Below are 27,275 nucleotides of genomic sequence, written 5' to 3'. Positions count from 1 at the left end.
ATTTAAGGCTTAATACTTCAGTATAAAGTAAGTATGCAGATAAAACTTCACAGTATTCAAATGTCACAATAACATAATGAAGCATACAGCTAGTTAACAATACACATGTCACAGGTAATACATGAGAAATACAGTCTAATAAATGGCAAGTTAGGATACTGTTGCTTTAATAAATCTGGCAGGATTTAAAGCACTTGAAAATTGTACTTGAATTTATACCAACATACTGTACTATAGTAAATGGGGGATAAGTTGGAGATCACCTCAAAAATGCTAGCCTGTTGGTTGGAGGGTCAACTGAAAAGATCAAAAAGCTACCTCATAAGTAATACCACATTTCTGTGCTTGCTAGTTTTGCAAAGTCACTTTGCAAAGCTGATTTGTCCTTTCAGACATTAAGTCTAGTCTTTCACTGCCAAGGATAGTTTTAAATTTTCTGGTTAAAACTAAGAAATGGTCAGAAGAACAAATAGGATTTAACTGCAGTGAAAGCCTCTCTCTAACTCTTTTTAAATTTAGCTTTCAATTAGAGGTTATTCTCCTTTGTTGCATTCTAAACTCCCCTTCTTGTGTTAAAATACACATTTGCAATCAGGGGGAAGAATAAACAGCCATAAAACTATCTTAAGCACTACACCCAGGGTAGTTTTGTAAATTTCTCATTTGACCCTTAATGCGAATTAACACATCCCTTAATATTAGATAAAGGGTTCATACACAAGGCAAAAAAGGCAGGATGCTATAAAAGGGAAAATTAGGGTACGTGTTCCGTACCACAGGTAAGGTGCAGAACAGAAACAGTAAACTGTTGACCTCTACAAAATTGGTCAACAAGCATAAGGTGCTTCACAATCTAATTTTTTGGAAATATAACAAGCCAACATTTCTAAAGTGATCCCTTACACCAAGACAAGTTTATTCAGCTGTTTGAAAAACCCAAAACGCTAGTTTTCACCTGTTGTACCAAGATGGCTCAACCATGACAAGTGAACATTGAAATGAACACTGCACGGTTTAAACTAATCTCCTTCAGCACAGACCACTGCAAATTTGTACTGACATAAGAGTCTCATTTCTAATACATTGTAGCAGCACTGATACTGGAAATATTTAATAAGCATCCTCCTAGGAGACTTTGGCAAAGAGTAAACTTACCCTGTGATACACAGCTTCGAATTAAACCATAGCTTTTCCTCAAATTTAGCACTGTTCATTACTGGTATAGCTGACAGTGTGAGAAAATGGACCTTGTTGGGTCAAATAACAGCACTAATTAGCACTGAGCCATACAGATCAATAAAGACTTCCCAAGTTATCCATTATCTTATTTGGCAGAGAAATGATGGACTAAAAATCCAAGTGCAAGGTACTGAATACATATAAGGAATCTTTATGCTTCTCAGATAAATTATTTCAATGTTCCTTGAAAAATAAGAAACAGCGCTCCTATATATGTTTTCCAGGTTGAATCATTTCTACTTTGGTCGAGAAGTAGAATTGATTTGGTGCAAAAATATTCTCTGATAAGAGTAGATATTACAAAATTATTGTGAAGTACCAAATTATACACTGTGAGAATACATTAACACATTTACTGAATACTTTACCAGTACACTATTCACCTTTTGAGCTTTGTCAGAATATACATTTCAAGCCAAACTCTATCATCTGCTTTGCCTATAAAGGCCTACTTGTAAATGAGAAGATGGCTTGAAAGGACACACTGATGACATTTCAATCCAAGGTGCTATGATTCAAAACAAAGCTGTGTTTATTTTAGGTGTTAACTAATTATGGCCAAGTTGATTAGGTACATATTCAACTAGTGAACTGGAAACATGTGCAAAGAATGTGAAAGATACAATTTTTGTACTACTGTACTTTTGGCCTACATATAAATAAATTGACTAGTGCATAAAGCACAATATCTGTAGAATTTTGTGCTATTTGATTTCTACAGACATGGTGTGTTTGTTAGGAAGAGCAATATGATAATGAGTATAAAGTAGGCACACTAATGAAGACCTAAAATATTACTTTTTATGATGCCGATGCTACTTTAGAAATCTGTTAGCCCAGAGAGTCCCCAAATACAGTATGTCTACTACACTTGCACAACTGTGTTTTTACTGGTGTTGAATGTTCAGAATGAATAGCAGCAAGTGTATACCAAAGGCAACATGGATGTTCTACCATAGAAATTCAGAAGTAAAATGCACTTTAATTCATTCGATAGCATTGTCAACAAAAATAGGTTCAGCCTGTTATATCACATCATCAAACAAGGTAATATTTATATTTATTAAAAAGTGTACTCCTAATATGTGAAAAAGTATAAACTATAACTTTGGACATTAAAATCACAGTGGAATCTAAATTTATATAGACTCTTTTATAAAGTTGCAAATGCAACAAAAATCTACAATTCAGTGCTTATATTGTAATGATATTTTCACAAGTCTGAATGCTATTTGTTGGAAGAAGGCTGGGCTCTAGAACAAGACAAACCTTTATTTGGAATGGGTTAAAAGCTCTTATTCTGATTTTCACCATTCAAATGTCAATATAATAGAAATAAAAACAGAAGGCACATAGACTTAATGTATATGTTATAGAAGTGGAAAGGCATATGTGCAATACTGAATACTCAGGAAGAACAATTAGCTTGGACCAGAATTTCTACAGAATTATAGGCACCTGTTTAATGTCACAGACAATCAAGATCAAGCAGAAAGGGGCATATTCTATTCAATGTAGGCATTACATATGCATGTTTTTAGGTGCATTATTATCTGCATTTCATTATGAGATTATAATTTTTATAAATCTGTATAATACTAGAGTGTGCAATTGCATGTATGATTGGCGATATCATTTTTGAAGGATTTTTTCATAACTTGTATAGATCTTTCCGATCCAAACAAGAAAAACCAAGCAAAATCCTTATACAGTGTTAGTGCTCAGGTGAAGCTTGTGAAAAGTTAAAATAGGACATGTGTTACTATCAAGGAACTTCAGTCTTCCCATACAGGTGTGCATTAAATATCTCCAGTTTGTCCCTTTCAATACTCTGCCCAGTTTTCAATCTATTATTTTATATGCAAGGGCATTGGCAGTCAAAAGGAACAGCTTGAGACAGTGCTGCTTTTTGTATCACAAAAATAGTCCTACACATTACAAAAGACTCACAATCCAGTGTGTTTGACAAATCAAAAAACGCCCTTAAAAACCCCTAATTAATCATCAGAGGAACAGCAGTAAATACAAACTGTTGTAACAATAAACAGACAAAAACCAATTGAACACACATCAATAATTAGTTTCAAAACAGGTTACTGCAGCATTCTTAAGGGCAGACTTTGTTTTCATTTAATTCCTTCACCAAAACAGTCTTATACCAATAAATGTATCATTTTAAAAATATAAAATAGTACACAACAAAAAATATTTTCCTACCATTCAAAAGGATTATTCTCCACAAAACATAGAAAATGCCACCTAGAGCTTCTTTTTAAGTATAGGGCACATACATGTTTTTGCATAAAATATGGAAGATGCAAAACCATCCTAGTGTTTTATAATTAGGAATAAAAAACATTCAGCAAGCAATCAAAATCATTGTACATCACCTATTATTAAAGGAGATGTCAAACTTGTCCAGTGCTTTCCATAACAAAACAAAAAACATACACAATCTGTGATAAATTTTCATCTTAAATGGAGATAAACTGCTTACAAAAATAAAAAAAGCAGATTATAAAAAAAGAAACAGTAGCTGCAAGAAAGAGTGAGAATGTAAGATAAAGGTCAAGAAACGGTTTTACCCACTAATCTACAATAATCTGTGAGCAACCAAACCTTATCTTCCTTCATATTTTTGCAACTGCAGTCTCAGAATTTTTCACTTTTTTATTTATGATGCTCTCAGGTCATCTTTTAAAGTTACTATATGCTTTTCCCAACATGAGTTGTAAAATAAATTAAATGGAATATGATTGGGTAAATAGTGAAATTAAAGTTTTTTTGGTCTACAGTAGTCACATTAAAACAAATATAAAATAATTATCATCATGACAGTGTTGGGCTAATATAGTAGAAAGAAGGTGCACAACAGTAAACTGTATGAATCTGATATACTGTACCTAAGGAAAACTATGCTACTGCCTGATCTTCCAACATAATGGTTGGCTGTTGCTTAAGTGTCTTAAGGCAATCAGATTCTACTTTTGAAACAAATCAGATTTTGGCAAAGGCTGGAATAGACATCTGCATTTTTAAGTCATTATTACCTAACTGTTTAGTTTTTTGAATTGGAGATGAAATCATTTAAGTGCCAAATTCAGAAAGGCCGAATTAATTGTTACGTGAACTGATGCTTTCCAATGCAATAGGGCCATGTTTTAATATAATGTCAAATAAAATTTGAAGCAGGGAAGGTATTGCAGAAATTTGGAGAGATGATAGATATTAGCACATTAAAACCAATAAATCACTCAATTTATAATACGAGTCTTTGAGCTAATTTATTTCAAAAAACTGTTCATTTTTCCATGAACTCATCCTTCCAATTGAATGAGAACTCTTCTGCACCAATAATGCAAAAATTGCTATTTGCTCAAAGTGACTTGGTCCTGGGTCAAGAGTTCCAAAACTCAATAGGAGAGACAGTCCAGTGGCAAGGAACTCCCTTTAATGGTACAAAGGTTCAATCGTTGTGGACATCAAAGCTGCTTACTTTATCAATTCCTGATTTATTGGCTAATAATTTAACTAAAGTCAAACCCAATGAAAGATTTCATATGTAATAACATGTGGAGAACCATGTGGCTTTTTAGCAGCCTATCCACAGAAGGCTTTCAACTTCTTTCCCCAGGTAAAAGTTCATGGTACCAAAGCATTTGAACACAGATTTAAAAAGGAAAACTGATTTTGAATAGCCTGAATAAAGCAGCTGAATTTAGGTAGAAATATGAAATCTTAATTTTTTTGACCTAAAATTCAATTTTTTAAATGAAACTAATTGCCAGAAACAATAAAACTAAAAATGCAGATGTCAAGGCATAATAATTCAGTAGATTTGTCACAAATGTTAACCGATTTAAATTTTTGGGTTAGTGTTCATTTACAGGGAAAGCAAAGTGCTGAATTAGTGTCATATCAAATTATGTGTTACCAGCTAGTATCCTGTACTAGTGTTCCCACCTGTGGGTTTAACTTTACTTTAGGTGACTACTTTGAGCATTGACTGGATGTGACACTAACACTGGTTTGGTACTATTCAAATGCAATAACTCCCCCCCACCCCCCTCCCTCCCTCCCCCCTCACAAAAGAAAGTTAATTTTTAGCCCTTACGTGTGCAAATGTTTGAGTGTGAATTCTGGTCAGTAGTGGAAACCTTACATGCAGTGCAGTTATCTCAGTGCATAACACCACCATTAACTTGCACACTAGGGTTGTGCTGACTTTATGAGACTGCAACAAAATAGTGTATTACCACTTGGACACTTTTAAAATCTTACATTGGCATCCAGAGAGTAGGATCATTATTAATTTTGCAACTCAAAGTTTAGAATTGTAAAATACAACAGGAGTGTACTACTGCCGATGCTGACTGGGTTTTATTTGCCTTTCTGTACGGTATGAACCTTAAAGCTACATGAGATTTATAAAACAATAACAAGTTGTAACACTACTGACAACCTGGTAGTGCTTCATGTTTTTCAAGCCACTAAGGTTTCAGATAATAGATTTTATTTAAAATGAAATACTGTAGTTCTGGGCTAAAGCTGAGACATGGAGACTGGTGAATTTACTTGGTACAAGTCTTTGTAATCCAATTCTGAAATTCATTCATTACACGTTAGTTTTGATGAAAGAAAAAAGGTTAAAATTTCAATTCAAATTGTAGCTTCAGATATAATAGCAAAACGGCTACAAAAAGCTTTGTTTCCTGCTCCATAAAAAAGAACTGTACCCTAGGAAATTATACTAACAAATTCTAAATGAAGCAAAGAATCATAATGGAAATATGATTTAAAAGCTGAAAGAAAGAATGCACAACCACATAGGTGTACAGATTAAATGAAAAAAACCTTAAAATACAAAGTTCTGGATCTTTACCAAAGTTGTTTTTATGCTGACCCATATCTTCTATTTACATGTTAAGAAAAAAGGTGGCTAGTTGATTAAATTCAGTATCAATGGACTATTCCACTGGCACAGCCCGATTGCACACCTTAATCTGTTTAATCTTCTGTGTACAACCCACTTGTTGTTGAGCATCAGACAGAGGCAGTTCGACTAGGTCTTTAAACAAAATTAATGCTGTACAGGCCTTTTTATCCGTACAATTATCCCTGTTCATGTGTAGTCTGAAATAGGTTATATTAAGTTCTTTAATTTTGTTAAGTGACATAATTACAAGGCAATTGAGGCAGGAATTAGATTATGTGACTGGTACTTATGTACATTACTTGGCCACTATATAATCACAATGCACAAGTTTTGTTACAAGGCATAAGGAAACATGACAATGCTGTCACCAACATACTTAAAACTTATTTTTAATATTCTGACTTTAAAGTTTTAATTTTTAAAATCAAGTAAAACAGCTATGAATTTTCTTTGTTGTCACAACCTTGGAAAGTAGGTGGGGGGGTGGCTTAATGGTACGCAACAATTTGTTTAAATGCCCTGACCTCCAGCCTCTATGATCAGTGTGGGTGCTTATTATTGCCATGCACACTGTTAATTTATGGGGTTAACACTGTAAAATAATTGTAATTCTTGCTAAAATATACAATATCATCTCAAAGATATACATTAAAGTACCATCTTTCCATTCCAAGGCAGCAACAGCTCATGTCAGTATTTTCATTTTATCCCATATTAGAATTGCCAAATGCTGAAGGGAACAGTTTAAAGTTGCAGTTTGGTCACTTATTAAATTGTCATAAAATTCACAATAGAACTAAATTTTTAAAAATAAAATACTTTTTAGTTGAAATGTTATTGCTCAATCATCATACATTATTAAATAGGAAAATGTGAACACCCTAATTTTAGAGGGGAAATGGATATTTGTATCCGTCACAACCAGATCCATTAATGCTGAGTTATCCTATACTCACTTTTAGAGTTAATGCAAAACCTTTGGGCTATAAGAGCACACATAGTGCTGCCATTTTTCAAGAGCTCATTCATTAGTTCTTTCATCTCATTTAGAGCTGAAAATAAACAGTAAGTTCTTTAAACAAGGAATTACATACACCTTTCTTAGTTTCTTCTCTGCTCTGACTCTTAAGCTATATCTGACTGACTTGAGGACATTCAACAAATCACTTTTCCTTTAATAATAGCAGCGCTGCCTTTGCTAGGTGACAGCAGACTGAAAATGTATACAGGGTTGAGTTAATGGCAAACAGCAACTGAAAAGATGCTGTTAAATTCTCATACTTATCCTGATAACTTTATTAATCCATTAATGCTGTAATATTACATTTCTTTCTAAGTGACTTTGTCACTACTGTATTGATATATCTAACATAAACTGAACATTTACATTAACATGTTAACATTCTTCCAGGAATAAAGGCCTTTACAGTTTTACAAATCTAAGGACTTTTGTATGAATATGCTACATGTGATTTCATGAAGAAAAAATATAAAATACCATCAATGCATTATGAGGTGCAATGTTTCTGTGTTGTGATTTTATTGGTTCAATTAACCACACGGGCATGGGTTGTACTATAACTCACCATTGATTACATTTAAAAACCTGGAAAACTCATGTAACATCTTGTGTCTATTAAGTTGCTGTTCAGTCATTTCTGTAAATGTTTTGTTAGTCTAGTTGGTTATTTGATCCAGGAATTCCGGGTCAAACAAATGATCTAATTGACAGTTGGGGGTAGTATTTTGTTCATATCTTATTGAAAGCATTGTGAGTGCTTCAAGCTGTTGACCTAGCATTCACAGTCAGGATACAGACTACCAATTCTACTCATTATAGTCATGGTTTGTGGCAGGGAAAGGGCAGGAGGGCTGATTACCCTGATAGCTCATTCCCCAGGGTGGAGCGGTGCTCACAGGTAGTATTAGTTAGGAAATTACAGAACCACAGTGCTTGATTTTTTCTCCATTAATTTAAATATTCAGAAAATCAGACTCTGGAGACTATTAATTTTCCAACTAGTGGTCTGTGAGCCCACTCAACAGTGGCAGCAACTGATCAAGGGAATCAGCCTTATGACAATCAGAGTCAAAGGGCTGATTCTCTATGAGACTAGACGTAGGAAGTTTATTATCGCCCAGAAAGGTACATCAATTAAAAAGAAATCTATTATACATCTCAAAATAACGGCCTTATCCAAATGTGCTACAGTCTACTCTGTGCAGTTTATAACAGCACAATATTCTTATTTTCTTGGAAAGGAGGGAGAAGAAGTGGCATAAATATTTGCTTGAATATCAGTATAATATTCAATATTAGAAATGGACAATTTATAAATTGTTTACACTACATTAATGAATGATATTCTTAGGTTGCATTAAAGTATGAAAGTTTATAACTAGCAATGTGACCATCCTTGTAAAATAATAATCAATGGGAAGCCTAGTTAATTGTTTTTTTTAATCTTGGGTTTGAGATATTACTTCAAATACACTAACTTTTAAGGTTTACAAGTTGCACTGCAAATTATTCTTTGGTTTTTAATATGACACAAAGTGTGCATAATTAAAGTTGCAACAGTAAAGCTGTCACAGAAAATTCTCAGTAATTTCATATGACACAAACCCATATTGTTCTATTGGCATGATGTCTTCAAGTTTAAGTAACTTTAAGTTGAATCTTAATCAAATTTACAGACAGCGATTTACACAATGTTTAAAATAGCTACTGTTAGAATTTTTATAAGTTAAATTCACAGGTCAATGATTAATAGGGATCCAGGGTACAATTTGGAAATACCCTACTTCAAACCTTGTGGGCGCATCAGCTGATTAACTTTAACGTTTCCCCCTTCTTTCAAGGAAGTTGCTCTGGTTTTATTTGATGTTTTATCAAATATTTTCAACAGATAATCCAAAAATATCACTGGGTCTGGGAACTTCAGATGTAAACTTGAACACTATTGCTCCACAACATTGAAAGTTGTAACACTAATTGTCCCACAAGCCTACTTAATGATATCTTCTTTAAAAGCATCAAGATCTACTACCACCTTCAAAAAAATGCCTACTGTTTTCCTGCACTAAATGTGGTTTTGTAAGACTGCTCACATTTATTACAGTTTAATATCCATGTTCTGATACGTTATTTAAAGGCACTAACCCACATTGTCAATGACAAGTACTACATAGGTAGCATAAACAAACTAAACATCGTTCAGTAGTTTTTAAACGTGATAAACCAGCAAAAATTCTGAATTATGTGATTCCACACATGTTCAGGTTAGTTTCTAGAGCAAACAATGCAAAGTTATATGTACAATCCAAGACTAGAGAAAATATAATTTCCATCATAAAATGGATTGATGGTACCAAATGTGTCAATAAACCAAGCAATAAACCATGTCAAGGATAGGGATGAATAATTGGTCACACTTATTAAAATGCATGTTCAATTTCTTTACTTCTGTTCATTGCCTCCAAGGTTTAGAATTATAAGCCTCCAAAAATATAATGTGAAATACCCAAGGAGGTATTTTGGAGTGTGCTGTACATACACAGTGGGTTGTGCATACAGAAGACTAATTTCTACATTTCACAATTTCTGAACTATTGAACTTCAGTAATCTAATACTGTCTTGTTAGTACACATTCCTATGTCTGACTGATGGGTTCACCGAATAAAAAGGACAAATACTATGGAAACCAAGAGTCACTGTGAATGCAGCGGGCTGGTGATAAGCAAGTGATTCAAAGTGATTGCATTAAATATTGCAAGGCAGATCTATTTTGTAATAAAATGTAAATGTGTACTATTGTATAAACAAATACTGCATCGCAAAGTTAAGCTTGGTTAAATATTCCTTCCACAGGACACTATTCCAGTAAAACAGCCGTATATCATTTAAGAGGCTTCCACTTATTGCGGCTAATGCCTAGCGTAAAGCCAATTACCCTTCCTTTCATATTTGCACCTTAAAATCTCAAGATCTAAATCTGTACTCCATAATGTTACGCCAACAGGACTTCTTATAAGACCCATTGGCCTCTAAAAGGTTAACTAAAATTGTTGCCACATTTTTGTAGAGTTCAATCGTCAGTCAGTCAAAATACTGAAAGTGAATTATTACATCCACAGAAAGATTTTCAAATTACAAAATGCTGACCAAGCTGTTTTCTAATTTTTTTCAGATAACAATTATTCAAGCTTGATGTCAGCACTCGTTTTAAAAGAGAACAGCATATAACAGTGTACAGCAGCAACCTAACAATTAATAGAACATTCATAATCACAAGGTATGTGGTCATGATTTATCCATAATCAAATGAAACATGCATTATGTTTAGTGAAAGATTTACTGTTTTACATAGCTAAAATATTTAAAGGTGAAGCATCTAAAGAAGTGCCAATCACAGAAAAACAAATAAAAGTGTGTACTACTTTTGTATGGGCCTGTATCAAACTAGGATATCAGAAAGGGAGTGTAGTCATCAGTATTACTTTTATTTCCTATATGATCATTTTAAGTGTTTATTACATAATTAGTGGAACTGACTTGGAGAAACAGTCAACCCTATAATGACAGGGAGTCAATAATTTAGGATGTACCAACCATTATTTAATTACAGTCCTATTAATTAATTAAGCTCATTTGCACCATTAGATTTAACAACTCTCTACCGCTACAAACTAGTTTACTTTCCAAGATCATCATACTCATGGACAAAAAAACATTCAAAACAAATCAACAGAACAATGGCTTTTAACAACCTGGGGGATAAATGGTAACAAAAACAAAAAATGCTGGAAAAACTCAGCAGGTCTGACAGTATCTGTGGAGAGAAAGACAGAGTTAGTGTTTTGAGTCCATATGATGCTTCTTCAGAGCTGGGTTAAATATTCCCTCCACAGGACACTATTCCAGTAAAACAGCCATACATCATATTGCTCTGAAGAGTCATACAGACTCGAAACGATAACTCTGTCTTTCTCTCCACAGATGCTGTCATACCTGCTGAGTTTTTCCAGCATTTTTTGTTTTTGTTTCAGATTTCCAGCATCCGCAGTATTTTGCCTTTATCTTGGGATAAATGGTAAACTCTCTCTCGTGTGTGAAAATAATTTCTATTGGTAGAAATCAAACTGAAGGAGGGCGAAGAAAATGAAAGATGCAAGAAAATGTCAGAAGTAAAATTAAGCAAAGTGCATCATGGGAGACAAGAGAGATTAAATGAGAGACTGTGGTTATTCATTACCTAATCTGAAAAATAAATGAATTGATGAAGAAAGTTTTGCTTAGTAGCTAAGTGTGAAAAGATTTAGGTGCTTGTGTATATTAAATTGAGATTATCTATGACTAATCTAGATGAGTGCTTTAACTTGTTAAACAGGTGTATTATGGGCATCAAATGCAATATAGGACTATATAGGGAGCGGTATGGTGTTTCAGAGTGAATGGATTATGATACAAGAGGATATGATAATAAGCATATTTTGCCACGTAGATACAGAAGTAGTAAGTGCTGACAGATAAGAACCTGCAAATAATATTGATGCAGTAAAGGCCAGTCTAATACACTGGATTCAAAATAGTAGGACAGTTAATAGGAAATGTACAATGTAAAACGTCTATAAAAATCATGCTTGCCTATAGATAAATTTGTAGTCAGATAGGTAAGTTGCTTTAAGTATTTGATTCTAAAATATCGTAAATGAAACAAAAAGTTGTATATCTATCAGTGATATGTTTCCGACCTGGTCAACTACAGAATTTAAAATGGACAAATCAAGCTCAGAAGCACTTTTGTGTTGCACTCATCTTGGTTGATGGGCTCTATAAAATGCCATTCATATGGTAATGATTTAAAGCTAATATATGCAGTATAATGTTTACTTCCAGCTAAAATTGTGCGCATATGAAAAATTTCAAGTATTTGCATCGATTTACACAGATACACAAAAAAACACAAAACTCTTGCACTGCATCATTCCTCTGCAGTTGTTCAATTTTTAAAACAATTAATTAAGGACAAGAAATTTGAACATGATGTCTGAGGAAATACATAATTGCACTGATCAAGACCCTCTGCTCTCAAATTTTATTCATAGTGCACAACTGAAGCTGTTCTCAACTTCATATTCATTATAATGACTGACTGTCTGATTTGGGGCACTGCAAATAGGTGCACCGTGAAACTCTTAATTACGTCCATGGCAACAGAAAATTAATCAAAATATTGTAGTATTGATTGGAATAATCATCATTGACAATCTGAAGATAAAATAAAAGACAAAAAAGGAGCAGCAATCAAAATGACAGCATGTCAAACAGACCACATTGATTATATGCTAATTTTGAATGTTATCAACCACACATTGTGGGGGAAAAAAATTCCTTCAATTCAGCTCATCTGTCTGGAAGAGATCTTACAACCTTAACAGTCTTCTGAATATTAGTGGCAGTGTACGCAAAAGTTCCAAAAAGCCTCACCTCTGCTCAAATACTGTTGTAAAAAAATGCACATCCATGTAGTAAACTTTATCGAAACCATCTGCAATTAGAAAAAAAACTCACTGCGCTTTTCCTCATATTTCAATAACAATGAGTTATTTGCACATTTGAGAAATAAATTCTTGTACCTAACTGCAGTTGCATGGATGCTGCATTATATATTAAACCTTATAATTTTCAAAATGAAACCCCTCTGTGTAAGTGACCTGTCCACAGCAGGTAAATAATAAATATCTGCCAGTGTCATTACAACCACTATACATACAAAGTCATCTTCGGTAAAAGGCAAATTTCGTGACCATCTTAACACAGAAATGTCAATACATACCAAGTATTGTACTTCAAAAGATGTTGCATACCACAGTTTACTGGACTTCATGCTGTGTAATGATCTCAAAGAAAATTTCCACCTTAGATAATGCAACACTGGATTAGATCTGTAGAGATAGTAGGCCTTTGTAGTGTTCAACACGCTAGCAATAAACGAGAGCTGAATGAGAGGAAAAAATCTTGAGGCCTGTAGTGGTCATCCAGCCAGTGGAGCACACACAATAACAGGCATTAAGGCCACCATCCTGAAGAATTCTTGAACATCTTGCTGCTGGTAATAATGTGCCAGCGCTTTTTGTTTTAAAAATTTCTGTTTTTTTTTAAATTAATTCCAAATTTGTTCTTAGAATAGATCCTTAACCATCAGAAACGTGCATTCTCATATGGTCGTTGAACTGTTCGATTTGGTCGAACTTGGCTGGGCAGACAGAGCAGACATATGTAGTCACCTCAGAGCAGCCAGTGCCATGGAGTGCCATGTGCCTCTCCAGTAGGGTCTTGTGGGAGAACTTCTTTTTGCAGACGTAGCACTCGTAGGATTTTTCACCACGGTGAAGCCGCATGTGGACGTTGAGGGAGCTCTTTTGGGTGAATCTCTTGTTGCAGATACTACACTGATAGGCTCTCACACCAGTGTGTGTCACCATGTGTTTAATCAGATAATCCTTCAGTGAAAAAGATCGCCAACAAATGCTGCACTGATGTGGCTTCTCCCCTATAGAACATTTAACAACAAAGACATCAAAGTTAGTCATTTTCAAAAGCTTTAGCTGGTGCAGTTTTTCAACTTGTTTTGCAGTGCTGTAAGGTAAAGACAGCTGCTTGTTCATGCTTATCTGTATTTGAGTTACATAAAGTGATAGAAATTTATTTGAGCAGTGTCACAAATAAAACTGATCACTTTTAGAAATTTTCTTTTGTCAGCATTTCTACTGTTTCACAAATTGTTTTATTGGGGTGGTGCTGGGGGGCACGGTGAAGGAAGGGTGGGTAACACGACTGTAAAATTTTGTCACCATGAAGTCCAAAAACACTAGCATGGAAATGGTCTTTGGTACTAGAGAATCCACATGGAAATACAAATCAGCACAGAAGGGGTTTGCCATTGGCTGAACCTCCTGTGGGATTCCTGATTCACCAATACACTCAATCTGGCATGTCCCAGCAACTTTTAAAATTGGTTTTGCAATGGGTAGGTTGTGACATGAACAGCAAAATCAATGGTGTTGTTGCCATTCCAAGAAATACTGGGCAATTATGTATGTGAGACCAAGCTGAATTACATAGTTGAAATAGCTGAAGCATCCTGAATTCATGGTTTGCACAAATATTAATTTAGATCTGATGCATCATCAAACTGCAAAATTCCTCATAGCTAGACGAGATTATTGTTATTTGCTATGAAAACAAAATACCAGGAATTAACAAATAGGCAAAGATGAAACAAGCATAAATGCTGATCAGAAATGAAAATAACATCATTTAATATACCACCATCAAAAACTGGTGGAAAAGCAAAACTAGATCCATCAGCACCCAGGGAGAAAGACGACTGACGTTTTGAGTGTCGATCCTTCCAAGAAAATTGGAAAAATTATCGGAGAGCAGCATTCCAGAACAATCAAAGGAGGCCAATCCAATAAGCGCCTAATTATGCATAATTTCTCCTACAAAGCAACATGGCCCATAGAGGAGAACAAATAGCACATGGCACAGAAAGAGGACAGCAGTGACGATGGAGAAACTACAAATCCCCAATGTAGAAAACAGCACTTATGCAAAAAGCAGTCATACAGGATTGTGTTCTCATAGTTTTTAGAATTTCCACAACAAACTTAACCTTCCTCAGGTAACTGATCTTTGAAAATACCAAAGATTCTCAACTTTCCTGCCCTGTTCCTCACATAAGATCTCTTACTATCTTACAGTCTGGTCTACCTGCACCCTTCAAAATGACATACCAAGCCTTCAGCGCAATATACAAAGTACTCTTCTCATTTTAATAAGTTTTATGAATGTTGTCAGCATGATTTTATGATTACTTTCTCTTGTGCCAATCTACATGTCGCGATCTCTAATCATGAGGTTACAATTCCATAATTGAAAGAGTAGGTATGGTGGCTGGTTGCAGATCATTATTGCAAATATGCTGAGAATCTTGTGGCATTATCCCTATGACTGTACACTTAGGTTGTAGTGAGGCAACCATGTCAGTGACAGTTCTGTTTGCCACATCCTGAATGCAGCTTAATTGTCTCTTTGTATGCATGTTCAGCGTTGGTGTCAATGGGAGAGCAAAACGTTTGATCCTCAACAATGAAACACAGGAGGATAACTCTCAGCGCACTTATCGCCCTTCAGGATAGAACAGTGGACAACGAAAAGTCCAGCAATTAAAGGCCAGTCCGTTTAACCTTGGTGGTGGGAAAGCATTTAGAAACGATAATTTGGGACAAAATTAATAGTTACTTAGACAAATGAAGGTTAACGAAGGAAAGCCAGCATGGATTTGTTAAGGGGAAATTGTGTTTAACAATACAAATACAGAATTACATGGAAAAACTCAGCAGGTCTGGCAGCATCGGTGGAGAAGAACAAAGCTGACGTTTCGAGTCCTCATGACCCTTCACAGAATAGTTCAACTTTGTTCTTCTCCGCCAATGCTGCCAGACATGCTGAGTTTTTCCAGGTAATTCAGTTTTTGTTTTGGATTTCCAGCATCCGCAGTTTTTTGTTTCTATCTCTGTGTTTAACAACAGTAACTTGTTTGAGTTTTTTGATGAAGTAGCAGAGGGGGTTGATGAGAGTAATGCTGTGGGTACATGGACTTCCAAGGAGCTTTTGATAAAGTGCCACACAACAGACTTGTGAGCAAAGAGCTCATAAAATAAAAGGGACAGTAGCAACATGGATATGAAATTGCCTGAGTGACAGGAAATGAAGAGTAGTAGTGAATGGGTGTTTTTCGCACTGAAGGAGGGTTTATTGTGGACTTCGCCAGGGAACCGTGTTAGCACCCCTACTCTTCCTATGTTAATGACTTAGACCTTGGTGTACAGGGTGCAATTTCAAAAGTAATGGATAATACAAAATTTAGAAGAATTGTGAACCATGAGGATAGTGTAGAACTTCAAAAAGACATACGTAGGTTGCTGGAATGGACAGACAATTGCAGATAAAATTTAACGCAGAGAAGTGTGAAGTGATTCATTTTGGTGGAAAGAACACAGAGCGACAATATAAAATAAAGGATATAATTTTAATGGTGGTGCAGTAGCACAGAGATATAGGGTAAATGTGCATAAATCACTGAAAGTGGCAGTATAGGCTGAGTGCTTGGTTAATAAAGCATATGGTATCCTGGGCTTTGTCAATAGGGGCATAGAGTAAAAAAGCAAGAAAGTTATGTTAAACCTGTATGAAACACTGGTCTGGCCTCAACTGGAGTTTTGCGTCCAGTTCTGGGCACCATACATTAGGAGGAATATAAAGGCATTAGAGAAGATGCAGAAAAGATTCATGAGAATTGCCTGAGGGGGTGGTGGAGGCAGGAATGCTACAACATTTAAGAAGTATTTGGATGAGCACTTGAAATGCCCTAGCATACAGGGCAATGGGCCAAGTGTTGAAAAATGGAATTGGAATAGATAGGTGCTTGATGGCCAGCACGGACACAATGGGCCGAAGGGCCTGTTTCTGTGCTATATAATTTGATGACTCTATGACTATGAGAATGGTTCCAAGGATGAGGAACTTCAGTTATGTTGAAGTATTAGAGAAGTTGGGATTGAGAAGGTTGAGGAGAGGTATTCAAAATCATGAGTGGTCTGGACAAAGTAGTTAGGGATAAACTGTTCTCATTGATGTAAGGGTCCAGAACCGGAGGCACAGGTTTAAGGTAAATGGCAAAAGAAACAATGGTGACCTGTGAAAAAGCATTTTCACACAGCAAGTGGTTAGGATCTGGAATCCACTGCCTAACAGTGTGTTGGAGGCAGGGTCAATTGAGGCTTTCAAAAGGAAATTGGATCATTATTTGAAAAGCAAAAATTTGCAGCGCTACAGGGAAAAGGAAGGGGAGTGGCACTAGAAAAATTGGTCCACCCGAGATCTGGCAGAGACAAGATGGGTTGAGTAGCAAATTTTTGCTTTAAGGTAGCTTGAAGTCATGTGTATGTAGCTCAAGTAAATATAGCTGAAAGCTGGTTCTTGTACCAAACTTTGTTCTTGCTATTTTATGGGATTGTTCCAGTGTTCCACTGTGTTTCTGCCAGTAGCGCAACAGTTAATACATACGAACAATGTCACAATATTACTCTGCATATTGGTATTTAACTCCTGGAGGACATAGCATTAACCTTGGTTGGTTCCTTCATGCATTTGTTGTTGTTCTTTTATTCTTTCATGGGATGTGGGCAAGGCCAGCATTTGTTGCCCATCCCTAATTGCCCTTGAGAAGGGCATTCTTCCTCACCTCGTTCCCTGTACTCTGGATTCTGGACACAGCCTTCATCAACTGAACGACTGATTGTGATGACTGCTGTACTGTGCTTCTGGGAGGGCAGGAGCTTGTTATGCTTTTGGGTTTATGTTAAATGTATTATCCTGATCCAGTGCTAATGACCAATTCTATACAGAGATTTTACATCTACTGTGAACCAGAATGTGTCTTATTTGTACAATATCTAGGTAAAAATAATGAGACCCCAGAACAGAATAAGACACCTCAGATTCACTGTTCTGGTTTACCGAAATATACAATGTCGACACAATCTCACCTTTGGTAGGCAAATAAACAAATGTTCCATCAGACATCGGCTTCGAATATAAATAAACAGAAAAATATATTTAACAAACAAGAAAGCGAAGTGTCCTTGTACAATACAGGAAACTGGAGTGAGGTAAGTCAAGGTCACAATAAGAAGAGGGGGGTCTGTGGCTCACAGCTGCCTTTGTGGATGAGTGTACAGTTGGTAGGAGTTCTCATTCTCCCAGCTCCACATTTATGTAGATATATTTTAAATACTTACCGGGCAGAATTTTACGGCCCCATTTCGGCAGGGACGGGGCTGTAAAATGTGGCAGGCTGTGATAAATGCCATTGACGACAACAGGAAAGTAAAATCCCGCTGTCGCAAAATTCTGCCCACCTTGTTGACTGCACTCTGAAGCAGTCCCATTAAGATCCTTACTTGAACATGTAAAGGACACAATTCCCATTTTAGGCATTAGCCCTGGACACCTATTTCTTTTGTCAACATCAGTATGTTGGCTAGCACACTTCCAGCTTGTAAAGGCCACCACATCTGAATGAATCTTTTTGCATCCTATACTATATTTTCCTGTAGTTTGCGAGAAGAACCACCAGCGCCAATATCCTTGATTAACTAATGAACATTAAATATCCAGATTAGAGGCCTAACATCTGGTAAACACAACCTTATACAAATTGGTCACGTCAAACAAGGCAGATTTTGAGCCTACTCCTCTGAGGCTCCTGTGGCTGCCAGCCAATAATAAGTTGTTGATTTTTTTTAATTGTCAAAAACCACATCCCCTGGAGCCACAGGAATCATAATCAAAGCAACCTCAGTGAGTTGCTGCAATGCACCCGGCAGATGATACATACTGCAGTCACTCTCCTCAATTCTCCGGTAGTCAGCTTTTGTTTGTGGTTATTGAGTTTAATAAGCTTCTCTATCCTGCAAGGTCTTGAACTTCTTGCTGTTTTTACTTTTGCATTCAATCAGACAATTGGTGAGTATCCCATCACACTCCTAATTTAAGCCTTCTAGATTGTGGATAGGCTTTGATGGAGTGGAGCTATTTACCGCAGGGTACTCAGTCTTTGCACTCATCATGTAGCCACAGTATTGATATGGCTGATCCAGATAAGCTTTTGGTCAACGTTATTCTTGAAGGTGTTGACAGTGGGGGAACATGGCAATAGCGGTGCACATGTAAGTCATGTGGAGGTGCTGGTTTTTCTCTTGTTTAAGGTGGTCATTACCTGACACTTATGTGGCATGAATGTCACCCGCCACGGTTAGTTCAACTCTAAATAGTAGCCAACTCCTGCTGTAGGCCATTTCATTATTGGAGGAGTTATGAATGGAGCTGTCAGTTAAAAGTTTGACAAATAATCAGAGGGAAAGAAAAGATAAAGCAACTGAAGATATCTGAGTAAAGATGCTTCCCTAACAAACTCCTTTAATGATGCTGTAGGGCTCTGATAACTGGCCTCTGACAGCCACAGCCATCTTTCTTTGTACCAGTTATACTCCAACCATTAAAGAGTCTTCCACTCAACCCACCGACTGACTTCAATTTTGTTAGAGCGCCTTAGTGTCATGCTTGGTTGATTGTTGCTTTAATGTCGAGGGCAACTATTCTGGCATTCAGCCTTTGTGCCATGTCTGGATGAAAGGTGTGGTGAGGTCTACAGCAGTGTGGTTCTGCTGGAAGCAAAACTATTATTGGTGAGCAGCACTATGAATTATTCAGTTTTTCACTTGGAGGAAGGCAGAAAAGGTGGCAATTACCCAGGTTAAATTTATCCCGCTTTCTTTATGAACAGAACAAACTTGGACGATCTTACACATTGTCGAAATAGATAAAATCAAAGAATGGTTACACCACAGAGAGAGGCCATTCAGCCCATCATGTCCTTGTTGGCACACAGCAAGAGCAAATCAGCTAGATGCCAGTGTCAGAGCTGTACTTCAGCAATTTGGCTAAGGAAGTGGCTCATGTACAGGTCTTCTTCACTATAGCCAAGGTGTTGTCAGAGCACATGGCCTTTACTCTGCCAATGCACTCAGCAGATTCTCATGCGGAATAACCAAAATTGGCTAGATGCTGGCTTCTATAATGGCAGGCTCAGGAAGAGTCCAAGCAGCATTATCCACTCAACATTTTTTGCTGAAGGTACTTACAAATGCTTTAAACTTGCCTCAGGCACTCAGATAATAGGCTCAATAACTGGTGGTGAGGCTTTTCCTCGTTAGCTGACTCATGGTCCATCAGCATTCTTGACTAGATGTGGAAGCACTACAGTGCTTTGTCCTGATCTGACTGTGAAACAATTAAGCTCTGTCTACAACTTGCAGTTTTTGTTGTTTAGCATACATGTAGCCCTGTGTAATAACTTCACTAGGTTAGTAAATCATTCCAATTTGTGTAGGGTGCTGTTCCTGCCACACCCTTCTTTATTCCCATTGAATGATAATCTACCTCCTGGCTTGATAGGAATTGAGGAGTGAGGGAAATACCGGGCTACAAGATTACTAATTGTGCTGGTATACAATTTTGCTGCTGCTGTTGATTTCTCACAGTGCTTGATTAATAACCAGTTTTAGGCTCTTATATCTGTCCTTAATCTGCGCCAGTTAGATTGTAGTAGTATTGTTGCTACAAGGTAAAGGAGGTTAGAGCTGACATTGTCTTCTTAAGGACTTTGTGATGCTCACTTTTACCAATGCCATCATGGACAGATGGAAAATGGTAGCCATAGCAAAATGAACTCAGGAGATGTTAGGTTCAAAACTCCACCAAATAAATATTGAAAATAACTAGAGTTGGTCAAGGTTCACAGCTTTAAAGACTGACTCCTCATGGGTGGAGATACCGCATCATCTTCAAGGAAGCATTTCATGACACTATATGCAAATTCTAAATGCTAAGTTCATATCTATTTCTTACTTACAAAATGCTAGTTATATCATGCCCTTCCTGTGTTTACAAGATCATATCACACTCTTCATCATGTCTGGTGAGGTTCATGTTCCCAATTTATTCACTTTATGTTCCACCAAGTTTTCGATGTTTGTGTTTTTAAGGTAGGCAGCACAGTGAACATCATAGCAACCCCCTCCATGTTGATTCCCCTGCATTCACTCCCAATCCCCCAACCCCACCACATTCAACTCCCAAGCCCCAGCATGGTTTCCTCCCCTCATTGCCAACCAAAATTACAGTCTATAGGCCCAATACTTCTCTCTGCTCACTACCCACCAAGCCTGAACCATTAGTCTTAAAACGTGTTCCCTGCCAAACAAGTTACTCAAAAATGCAGCCTTCAGGCCTAATTCTTCCCCAACCTGCGGCAAGAAAATATGGCATCTGGGACTGCTCCTTTTCCCCATTCTCCAGCTGCTACTCAAAAATAAATCAAGATCTAAAAAACTGAGAACACAAAAAAGAACAAAAACCAAACCTTTTTGGTAACATAGGGATAAAACAAAGAGGTAAAGAGGAAGGCACAGATAAAATGTGTGTGCATGTATGTGTGAGAGAGAGTGAGATCTAAAGGCCTAGGTGGAATCATGAGTGGTGTTGGAAGGAACCAAATTTTGAGACCAGATAAAAATCTTTTTCTCATATCCCCCCATTTGTTTGCCAATCACATTAAATCTGTCCCCTTTGGTTATTGATCCTTTAGCCATTAGAAAGTTTCTCTTTACCATAGATGTTGGTGTATAAGTTAATCTACGAAGCCTTGAAAAATCTCTCCAAAATGGGGACCAACTTATACGCCGAGCACAAAAATGAACCACTGCCGTGGGTGTGAGTGGTCATCATTTTGAACTGTCATCAGCATGCAACGCAAAGAGTGGGCATACCTTTAACTCCTGCGCATCTTTGCAACACAGCCTGTATTGCTTGTTTGATCCACTGTGCCCTGTTATAAGGTACTGGTTAAGTAAAACATGCATTTGTAGGGTGAAAAATTGAAGTTGGCTACTAATGCAAGTATAGCATGTCATAGCTGAAAGTGGGGGTGGCGGGGTGTTGACTTATATGCTATGCAGATGTAATTTCGGAGCCAAAAAAATAGGGTTGCCTTATGTATCGGGTCGAGTTATATATGGTATTTATTCTATTTGAACCCTTCATGATTTTGAACGCCTCGATCTAATCTCTTGAACTTCTCTGCTCCAAGGGGAGCAACTTCAACTTGGGTTTCTTCAGTCTATCTATACAACTATAATTCCTAATCACTGAAAACATTTCTTCTTTAACTTCTCCATAGCCTTCATTTCCTTTCTAAAGTATAGTGCCCAGAATTGGACACAATATTTCAGCTGGGGTGACACTGGTGTTTTATATAAATTTCGTATAACTTCCTGGTTTTTGTGAGCTGTGCCTCTATTTTCAGAACAACCTGATGCTTTCACTTTGGCCATTTGAGACAATATAAAACAATTCTTAGCAATTGCTCTTTAAATGGATACTCGTTATGTTTCTACTACTTCATTCTTTATTGTTCAAATCTCTCCATAATCTGCAGTGTGTGTGCTTCCCTTTCGATTTGCATTGCAGAACCAGCTCGCTATTCCTACTGAATGGAGATGCAGCAAAAAAAATGTCATGTTTGCAAGCTCTTTAATACTTCTCAAATGACTATGTGAACAAAAGGAAGCAAATTCACACCTTTTGAAATTGTTTTTCATGGGAGCTGATTCATTAGAGAAAAAATATTTCGTAACAGGTTGAGAAATTTCAGTGTCTTTTAAAAACAATTTCAACAAAAGTGAAACATTTTGAACAAGAAGATACGAACTAACAGATGTCCTTCATTGAGGTAACATTGGAGATAATACTGATAATACTGGAATTTCACAAGTTGGGATTGGCTGTGACCAAAGAAAGCAAAAGTTCCTCAGAGAATGTTTCCCACTGCAGAGAGGAAAGGAAAGATAATTCCATACTAGTCTGCAAATAGCTAAGCGGTGAGGGAAGTGATAGTATTCTTACAAGACTTTTGGCAGTCCAAAACTCTGAAGAATACTACTCTAAGTAAGTGTTCTCCAATGGGCCATAGTTCTTTTCTAAAGTATGCAAATGATAAATGAAGAACTGAGATTTTCAGGTAGACAATTTTATGCATCTTATGGTGAAATATTATTACAGTACAATTTAGATCTTTGGATTTGTACACAAACAAAATGTCTAAAATCTGTATATTAGAAATGACTAAAATAGTTACATTATAAAGCAAAAATGCTAAATCATATTGTAGAAACTATGAACAAAGATACCCTAACATTAATATCTTTTTAGTTTTGTAATCTACAACATCATAAAAATATTTAGATATTACTACATGATGAACTATTGGTACGATATTTATTCACTTACCTGTATGGACAAACATGTGTTTCACATAATTTTGTTTTGCAGTGAAGGTTTTATTACAAAGAGTGCATTCATAGGGTTTCTTTTCAGTTTGTCCACTTGTACCCTGCATTGTTGACTGAGATTGTTGGGGGTGCAACTGTGTAGTAAAATTTGTAATATTGGGTTGAGGAACTGTGATAAATTGTGTCTGTTGGCTTGTCAGTGGTTGTGGCAAAGTGAACTGAAACAGTTTGCCACTGGTAGTGCTCTGAGTGGTGAAAAGTGTTGGTATGTACGTACTCCCAGCAGTGCCGATGACTGGAGTAGTGCTGGTTAAGGTCAGTGGCATTCTCAAATTGGTGGCAAGGGTGTCTGATTGCCTCAGATAAAGCTGGGTAGTTGCCAGTGGCTGAGTGTTTTGTGTCACTGAAATCACAGAATTCATTGCAGCTTGCTGCAATTCTTTTTCACTTGCAATGTTTCCATCACTGCTTTGAGGCCCTGTGGTGTCCATTTCAGTTTCATAAGCCCTATCTGGGGAAGAAGGATTCATGCTGCTGGGCTGCTGGCTGTCTTCAGCAGGAAGCTCATTCTGCTCAGCTGGTCTTATATCTGATTGTCCCCCTCTGCTCATGCCAGCAATGAACTGTTGGTCTATTGGATCAGTTTCAGTCCCATTGGAAGAGCTAACACCAGAGTCAAAGCTTTCTCCTTTTGGCTCACTCTCGGTACCCTCAGCTTGGTCAGTATCCTCATTGCACTCTTCGGATTCATTTTGCTCTGAAGTGTTTCTTTTCTGCTGCCCGTAGTAATCATAATCATATTCATCTTCAGCCTCCTGCTTGATGTGAACATTGCCTGCTATGGTCTGGATACGAACTGGCCGTGGTTGTTTGCGGCAGTGTGTTGTTTCTGGCGTGGAAAGATATCTCTCCATCTGCTGTGTCCGTTCTTGTATTCTTGTTATCCATGCTGGATCATTTAGATTCTCTTCTCTCTGCATAACTAGTTGTGTGCTGTGATGGCTGACCACTGGTGCACTATAAAGGGATCTATCTCCGGTGCCATTTTGTACTGGCATTCCAGAGCAGGCATAAAGGGAGGAATAAATTCTTTCAACATTATGCTGGGAGTGGGCTTGTACATAGCCAGATTCAGTATCACTACTCTGCCCTGATGAACCAGATTCCGGTGTTCCTCGTGGTGTTACTTGGTTTGAGTCCCTTGTTGTAGAGTAACCACTACTCACCACTGTTTGAGAGACAATGCGGGTGCATTCATCAATAACTGTTTTGATCTGCAGTATGCTGGCTGCTGTGAGGATTTGTAAGGCTTCGCTTTGGGACACCCGGAGCACTCCACTGTACATGAAGTCAATTAACTTCTGAACAGACTGCACTGAGACTACAGATGGAATCTCAATGTCACTGTAGCCCAAAAGCAGTTTGTCTTGGAAGAAGGGGCTGCCAGCGGCCAACACACAGCGATGAGCTCTGAGCATGCTCCCATGGATCCTGACGGTCACATCGCAGAAATGCCCCCGGTTTCGCTGCTCATTTAGTGTTTCGAGCACAGAGTTGCTGAAGTTGTGAAGGTTGATACTATGAATGCGCTCTGTCATTCCCTTCCCATTGATGTTACCTAGTTTTGAACAAAAAATACTTGTTTTTGCAGTTTCAGAAAAGTTAGCTAATGACCTGTACAGAGAGATAACATGCTACTTTGAATTAAAATCAAATGCCATAAATGAAAACAGTGAAAAAGAAAATTACACAGCTGCCCTCAAAAGACAAACATTAAAAACAACATTGATGGTATTTTCTTGCCATTAAAGTTCCGAAATTAATGCAGAACATTGTTAGTCTGCTATTGTCTGATAGTAAGAAGAACATAAAATAAAAATTTTAAACAAAAACTATAACTATAGGAAATTATATACTTGAGAGTGAATAAAAGACATCCATACAGATTGAGGGGGTCTTAAGTCAAATTGCAGGAACCAAGGTCAAATAGATTGTTAATCATCTGAACAATGGGATTAGATGATTTTGTTTTAGTATTGATTAACAACGCTCATAATTATCTTATGGTTATATATACAATTTCAGTTTTAGTCTGTTTTGGTCAGCTTATGTGCCAGCAGTAAGTGCCAGCACTGATGCTGAATGTCCATGTGCTCTACAACCATGGTGCACATTGTAGGAAATAATTGATTGTGATATCACTTCAGGTTTTCTAATAACACCATTTGCAGGTGATCACTAGGATATTCTATATTCAGAATCTATTCTACACTGATAAGGATACTGTTCATAGTAATGATAAGATTAATTTCATATGATCCCCATGAACAGTATCTTTAGCATTGATTTCAACATCTAAAAGAAAACCTTTAAGTCTTTTTTTTCACAAAGGGCTGGCATTATTCTTTCTACCTAATATCCTGTAAATTGTACATGTATAATCTATTAAAAACACATTTTGATTTTATTCAAGTATATATAAAAGAGCCCATCAGTATTTTGTTAAATATCAAGATGTTGCAAAATTAAATGTGCGCTTATGGTTGTGATCACATGAACACTCAATGAAGAACTATCAATATATGAGTGAGGGAGACAAAAAAGGAACAAGATGGGTAAGTGGGAATGATTACAGCCTAATCAAATGATGGCAAAATGAAACCAAAGCTTAAGTGATTTATGACATCCAAATCTAGGGATTAAGTCATATCATTTGTAATCATTCCTTCCTGTCCATTATATTGTATAATATGTGTATTAAAATTTGTAGGAGTGTGTTTTTCAATCTTTCTTCCCTCCCTCCCCCTTGGGGGACAGGCAGGTGTCAATAGCCATGATGCTCCATTAAATTAACACATTATACAATCATTGTAAGATTACTGAAATTTAATCTACAGCTGATCACTGAAAAATAAAATTCTAGTACATATTTAATGAGATTTTTAAAAAATCCATAATTAAAAAATATATTTCAAGGGCAGAAGTTTCTCACCACTGCAGATGTATGTGGCCACCATCTTGAAAATCTCCTTGTGTGAAGAAAGAAATTCATGGGCCATCTCCTTTCTTGCAATTGAACATATTACTGGAATGATTCATGGAGCTAAGATGTTTGACTTTACTGTATATAAAGACAAAAAAAAGTTCAAAAACTACAGATCTACTTTGTATGGTACAATTTTGTAAAGCACTCAACACTGATTTTATCAACTATATTATAAAAAGGCACAGAGCTAAAATTATTAGCCTAACACAGAATGTGTTCAGTTATTGAGTTAAGGAGACCAGGAATTTTATTTTTCACCGGTACTATGGAGATTCTCAAAATGGTGGTCAAAAACTGAGGATGGGGAAGGCTTGGTGCCAAGAAAAACTAGGAACATACTTTAATTAAAAGTTGCCTGAGCAATAATGAACGCCAGTTATTTTATAGATACTGCTGGTGTAGCATGTTTCATGACATATCATAGTTGTTAAAAAGGGGTTCTGAAGTCCAATCAAACTGACAAAATACTTCCAGTTAATACATTCCGATAAAGTAATATTAAAAAACAAAACAATCTGAAGTAATTACTGAGCGATTTTTCAAGACAACAATAGACATAGCACCACAAATTACAAACCAAAAGTTCTGATTAGAGTTTAGTCTAGGAAATTTGGTAAATTTTCATTGTTAGTTTTGATTTCTTATTTATTCTAATGGGATAATTAAATATGATTTCACCAAAACAAAAATCATACAGAAACATGAATACAGTGTTACTTTCACATGTATGCTGACAACGCCCAATTCTACCTCACCTCCACTGTTGCTAAATTATCAGATTGCTTATCTGACATCCTGCACTGGATAAATAGAGATTTCCTCCAATTAAATATCGGGAAGACTGAAGCCATCGTCTTTGCTTTCTGCTCTGAGCTCTGCACCCTAGCTACTGATTTCATCCATCTCCCTGGCAACTATTTGAGACTAAACCTGACTGTTCGCAACCTTGGGTGTCATATTTGACCACGAGGCGATCTTCTGATCACATATCCATGCCATCACAGACTGCCTATTTCCATCTTTATTACATGGCCCAACTTCACCCCCACCTCAGGTCTGAAACCCTCATT

General features: G+C 36.7%; 1 protein-coding gene across 26 annotated transcripts in view; it reads right to left on the bottom strand.

The window, feature by feature from the left end:
* Positions 1-12,849: 12,849 nt before the first annotated feature.
* Positions 12,850-27,275, bottom strand: part of LOC121290601 (zinc finger and BTB domain-containing protein 20-like) — a 326,665-nt gene continuing 312,239 nt past the window's right edge. For 25 of the 26 annotated variants that reach the window (XM_041211246.1, XM_041211243.1, XM_041211235.1 and 22 more), the window contains 3 exons: positions 26,152-26,280; positions 23,158-24,777; positions 12,852-13,732 (listed from right to left, as the gene is read on the bottom strand). In XM_041211246.1, coding sequence (XP_041067180.1) covers positions 13,374-13,732; positions 23,158-24,777; positions 26,152-26,218 — 2,046 coding nt within the window. In that variant the 5' untranslated portion in view covers positions 26,219-26,280 and the 3' untranslated portion in view covers positions 12,852-13,373. Of the gene's footprint in view, positions 13,733-23,157; positions 24,778-26,151; positions 26,281-27,275 lie in introns of all 26 variants that reach the window. The other variant, XM_041211253.1, reaches the window with a different exon arrangement.

This window comes from Carcharodon carcharias, chromosome 18 (assembly GCF_017639515.1).
Source record: "Carcharodon carcharias isolate sCarCar2 chromosome 18, sCarCar2.pri, whole genome shotgun sequence".
Taxonomy (NCBI): domain Eukaryota; kingdom Metazoa; phylum Chordata; class Chondrichthyes; order Lamniformes; family Lamnidae; genus Carcharodon; species Carcharodon carcharias.
Note: the sequence above shows the minus strand (reverse complement) of the source record. Positions and strands in the feature narration are given on the sequence as shown.